We start from the raw sequence: 5,229 nt of genomic DNA, 5'->3' as shown, positions 1-5,229 counted from the left end.
TTCAATTGCCTGCACTTGGACGACAGCGAGAGAGACTTGTCGATCGATTGAGGACGCAGTGGAGCAATTGTTGCTGAGAATTCGAAAGGGAGGCGCACACGCAGTGCTTGTTATTGTTGTTTTCGTTTTTGGTTTTATGGACAGAATCGAGTGGCAACGATGAGTGAAGGAGCCATCTGTGTTATCTGCTACGAGGATGCGCGCCCTCTTTGCGAGGATTTGCAGTCCATCTCCGCTTGCGGCCATGTCTTCCATGAGCTCTGGTGCGTATCTGCTCTGCTCTCGAGTGGAGGGGTTTGGTTTGAACGGTACTCAGGAGCGTTTGGAATTCCTTGCTCAGAAACCGTGGTCGTCCGCGTTTGTTGGTTTGACGGAAGGGTTACTTTTGTACTTGAACCCCTATTTTCTATCACGTCTTCAGTTAAACTTGCTACAGTCGGATGACAGTGACGCCTAATTGTGAAGAATTGTTGGATCTGTTGTCTGGAGGCAATGGAAACACTGAAATTGTTTTTGGTTTTAGTGTCGCTGCTGTAATTTACTTCTCATTTTAAAGTATTGTCTTTCCTTTCTTGCTGCACCTGGATTCATGTAATTCTTGATGCTGTCAGGTGCAGAATTGAGAATGTACTTATTTCTTTACTTGCTGCCGTATGATCTCTTCCTTTCAGACAGAATTGTGACAGTTAAAATTCAATCCTGCAATTCCCATTTCTTTTGCGTTTTGAGTTCCGAGGGCGCTGCTGTCTTTTCCTCCCTATTCCTTGCTGTGTCTGAGATGGTCACTCCCGTTACGTGCCTATTGTCACGATGAAATTGTGTTTCTCTTTTCACAGCTTGCAGCAATGGATTGAATACTGTCCAGCTGGACGAAAACCCACTTGTCCTCTGTGCAAAAAATCATGTACCTCCCGTGATGTTCACCGCCTTTACTTTCAGTCAGCAGTGAATGATTCCACTCAGCCACCGTCCGAGAATTTGCAGGCGCCTGTTGCCGATCCAAATCAGGTGATTTATACAATCGAATGATGTTAAGTATGAATGACCCGTCAGTGAAGGGGGGGATCTACTACGAAGTCAGAGCATGGCTTCCATACAATGTATAATGCATTTCTTGTACATATGGCTGTACAAATTCGACCTCTCAATTGTATTTATTTTTTGGTGTTTAGGTTGATAATGCTCCTGCATTGCGGAAATTGGAATGCCAGCTGGCTGCTGCCAAGACGACTCTACAGAACCGAAACGAGCAGCTGAAAGAGCTCGACTCTCAGGTTTTATTATCTACTCATTTACAATGAGAACCTGTTGAAATCTTGACATGTATGACGTTAACATATTTCGTGCGTCTATCTTGTTTGTGTATGTTGGGAGGAACGAACTATCTGGGAAAGATTTGAATCGTGTGTAGCCTCGTATAATCACGGCATATTTATTTTCTGTCACTACTACCACAACCTGATTTAAGTATTAACTCTGCAGGTTGTAGCGAACTTGCGAAGGGCAGAGTCAGCTGAGGCAGCAAACGTTGTGGTTAAAGAACTTTTAGTTCATTGCAAAAAAAGTCTCGCCAGGGCTCAGGAGGTAGTTTTCCTGCTCGTGTGGATGCATATTTTCTTAATTTTAATTTCCAAAGACTTGAATCAACTTGTGGTTTCCACGTAGCTGATCGGATTAAGCATTGGCACATATTTTATCGTTTGGTTATACTTAGCAAATTAATTATAGTCAAATTCATTTCAAGAATTTCGCACACTTATAATATTCCGTGATGAAGACTTTCTGTATGTTTGTTTTTAGGCTGTTGTGTAAGTGGCTACATTGTCAGTACATCCTAAATTCATTTGGGAGCTCCTGATGCAGCTGTGAGACGGTGCTATTTCTTTTGAACCTTTACTCTTGTCGTACTAAGAGAGTGAGCGATTAACTGTTGTGTATTATGTTCTATAGGAGTTAAAATGCTGCTTGAATGAGCGGGCAACGCTGCAAGAAAAGAATCAATCTATGGCAAAAGATTTGGCTGCCCACAAGCTGTGAGTTGTGTTGTATTTGCTCTTGATAATTCTCCTATCTGTTACTCTTTGGAGTTTTGACTAGCCTTGCGAAGGAAGCCGTTCTTACTTCTACAGATATTGAATGGTCATCTTTCGGGAGTAGATCGTGAAGTCATAATAGTTCTGCTTCTGTGTATAACTTACCTGCACGTGTTCATTACTTACGTTGTTTACGTTGCTTACATTGCTCACTAGGGTGGCAGACACAGATCTGGGCGAGGAAGAAATTCTCAGGCTCGGCAATTACAGACACGGAACTAATTCTGAAGCTTTCATTGAGACCTTGACTAAATCTCTCATACTTCGGAACAAGTAAACTTATGTTGCCAACCTGTCTACATCCATATTCTATTGACCTGCTCTGAGCTAGTCTTGTTATGACATTCACAGTCTAAATGTGAATTGGGCTGCGTGTACAGGTCATATAAAGAATTGATGACTCGATGTAATGAGCTTGGCATGGGTGAGAGTCGAGCGCTTCGAAAGTTTGAGAAAACAAGTGAGCAGTTGAAGAAGACGAAGGTATTATTTCCATCCAGTAGATTTGTGAAGTTCTTCTAAATACAAGTTCTATGAGCTTCAAGTAAAACTATCCGCTACATATAATATGGAGATTTTGGCCATGTCTGAAAGTTCTCACTGTTGAGCGACGCTTTGTGTGAACGCTATGGTTATTCAAATCTTTTATGCCTTCGGGAATAGGCTGCAGTTCTATGATATTTATGATATTGCAAGTATTCGTTATAGTTCACTAAGTTGCTCCTAGCTAGATTTAGTCGCCATGTAAAACGAGCACTTCAGAGTGGTTCTTTTGCGGTTTCTTACTATGATCAGTACACTTCCGACACAGAACTCTAGTTGACTAAAGATTTTCGATCCAGGCACGGGTGCAAGAACTTGAAAAAATCCTTGAGGAAAAGGACCATGCTTGTCTACGAGACTTGAGCAAAAGTTCTTTAAAAACACAAGGTGATGATCGCTCAGCTAATAGACCCTTGAACAACCAAACCGGGTCTAAACGTATCAACGCTCCAAGGATTTCCTTATCAGACCGACCTGCAAGTGACAGCGCCGTGTCACGTGTCCAGGATATCGATTTACAACAGGATATAGTACCAGATAATTTGTTCAAGGTATCTGGGTCCCGACAGGTCAGTTAATCCTCGGCTTAATGGGCAACATGACGCATACCTACATTTAAGTGACATATAAATGAAGCAAATAACACTTATCTCGCACTTCATAGTCATCAGTCTCAAGATTGTCATGCCGTGAAGATGCGGTTCTGAATCTATGTTATGTCCAGTATTTGAATGATGATGCAGAATAAAAGCCACGATATGAAAGTGATGATGTGATGTGATTACCTTTTCTGCAAACACCTTTCTGGAATGGCAGAGTCAGCTGTCTGAGCTTAGTGTGCGTCACCTATTAAGTTCGGTAAGGTAGTGGTAGTAGTTTTCTTGCAGCATGAAGTAGAGTTCGGTTCCTTTAATGCTGATACCTCTGCCTAAGAATTGCAGAACCTCGAAGTCGTGCCAAGAGCTGAGCTACCAGATGTGCAGCTTCCAATTATTGTGAGAGAGCGTGGGCTGATGGGGATTGAGCATGTACAGCCAACCTGTCCTCAGAACGGGAACACTTCTGGTGAGAACTTCAGCTCTAGGAAGAGAAGCCGTTCTGAAGAGAAAGCAGCTGGTCCTGACATCAGAAAGGATAACGAAGCAACAAGCACTGGTTTCTCATTCTGGGTAATCAAATCCAAGCGCCTACTTCAAGAAATTAAGATGCTGAACGAAAGTAAGTCGTTAACCGATTCAGGGATGGCTACCGGAGGGCAGCGTGCTTTGACACCAAGTAGTGTTGCTCAAAAGTCCTTTCCCCGACCTGGACTTTTAGCACTTTCAAGAGATGACGGCTCGGCTGCAGTATCATCATCCATCTGTATGTAGCTCCATCTTCTCCTCAATGTCCAAAAGAACCATTTTAGACACAGTTTACTACTCCAACGATTTTTTTTTCTACTTCTCGAGTTTGTTATTATTTCGTTCTCAATTTTGGAACTAACTGGTTTGCATCATGGTACGTACCGTCTATGCAGTATGTGATGAACCATTTTTATTCTGAATGGAATAATTTGTTTTGACTGCGTCTTCTGTCGTTGCCTTCTATGTATTAGGTATAAATCAGCCTAACTTAATTTCACCAAGAATTGAGCATAAGGCGGACACAGAGGTCTTCGTTACGGCACCAGAAAATATTAACCTTGTTAATAAAACAATCATGCCTACAGCAAATAATTATATTGGTTTTTCCAAGAGGGCATCCAGTGAGAGACCATCCACCTCGAGTAGCACCTTCATCGTATCTGGAGCTGATGGTCGGGGTGGAAGGGTTACAGTCTTCAAGCCTCCTTCCCTTTCCTCGGTCCGTATGCTGAACTTATACCTTCATAAATGAAACATCCGTTTCGTTTTTCCTTGCAGTTCGTGATTCACCCATGTTATTCAATTGAAATCAGATTTCCTAACTAAAAGATTTTCAGTATATTATGTAAACTGCTGTGACCAGTCTGTATGCGCCCTTGGGGTTCTAAGCATTCTTGTTTGTATCATGCAGAGAGGAGTGTCAACGATTGCCACACAGAAAATGAAAAAACCAAAGATTTCTGGAACCGGTTCCAAAGGCAGACAAGGATCACTTCAAATTGAGCATTTCTTTGGACGCACAAAATCGTAGTTCATGAGAGCTTAGCCTGATGCTACTTGAGATAATATCTTTTGAATTCTGCACCTCACGTTTCCCTGCTTCGCTGAATCAAGTGCACGAGGAGATATAGGGCTATTCATCTGATGTGCGGCATTTCCAGTTCTCCTCTGAGCTGACACTCAATACATGAGTGCCCGTAGTTTTTTGTTGATAAAATATTTCGGAAGCTGGAGCTACCAACCCTGATGCAAGGTGTAATCGAATTGCTCATCTAGAATTGTATTTTTGTGTGATCACATTAATTGCAGATTATGAAGTTAAGGGGCTCACCATATCTTAGTCGAAAAACCTCGCTTTTGACCGTTCCACTGCCTGAAGTAAATCATACGCAGCTACCCTTCTTGCATTAGCTGTTTCTTTCCAGAGTCTTGAATTGTGAAAGGAATCTTTTGATTCGCGAAAATGC

General features: G+C 42.1%; 1 protein-coding gene and 1 long non-coding RNA gene across 3 annotated transcripts; one reads left to right on the top strand and one right to left on the bottom strand.

The window, feature by feature from the left end:
• On the top strand, window positions 1-5,095 carry LOC112275568 (uncharacterized). Its single transcript, XM_024506040.3, has 11 exons — window positions 1-263; window positions 837-1,008; window positions 1,173-1,274; window positions 1,483-1,584; window positions 1,951-2,033; window positions 2,250-2,366; window positions 2,474-2,576; window positions 2,936-3,205; window positions 3,578-3,998; window positions 4,234-4,481; window positions 4,674-5,095. Exons 1-11 carry the CDS (start codon window positions 160-162, stop codon window positions 4,791-4,793), a joined length of 1,842 nt encoding a protein of 613 aa, XP_024361808.1. The 5' UTR covers window positions 1-159; the 3' UTR covers window positions 4,794-5,095.
• Window positions 2,976-5,229, bottom strand: LOC149986516 (uncharacterized). Of its 2 annotated transcripts, none has more exons than XR_016500303.1 (4): window positions 5,094-5,229; window positions 4,400-4,533; window positions 3,422-4,015; window positions 2,976-3,110 (listed from the first exon to the last, which is right to left on the bottom strand). It is a non-coding gene; the product is annotated as an uncharacterized LOC149986516 (long non-coding RNA). The 2 variants fall into 2 exon arrangements; XR_016500302.1 differs by having other exon boundaries at window positions 3,422-4,012.

Source organism: Physcomitrium patens, chromosome 23 (genome assembly GCF_059467195.1).
Source record: "Physcomitrium patens ecotype Gransden chromosome 23, ASM5946719v1, whole genome shotgun sequence".
NCBI lineage: Eukaryota > Viridiplantae > Streptophyta > Bryopsida > Funariales > Funariaceae > Physcomitrium > Physcomitrium patens.
This window is presented reverse-complemented; position numbering and strand designations above follow the sequence as displayed.

Bases quoted from the DNA above. Each gene is read 5' to 3' on its own strand.
- LOC112275568 (XM_024506040.3), top strand. From the start codon at position 160: ATGAGTGAAGGAGCCATCTGTGTTATCTGCTACGAGGATGCGCGCCCT. The intron at 1,275-1,482 runs GTTTTATTATCT...TTAACTCTGCAG, and splicing joins TGAAAGAGCTCGACTCTCAG to GTTGTAGCGAACTTGCGAAG. The intron at 4,482-4,673 runs GTCCGTATGCTG...TGTATCATGCAG, and splicing joins AGCCTCCTTCCCTTTCCTCG to AGAGGAGTGTCAACGATTGC.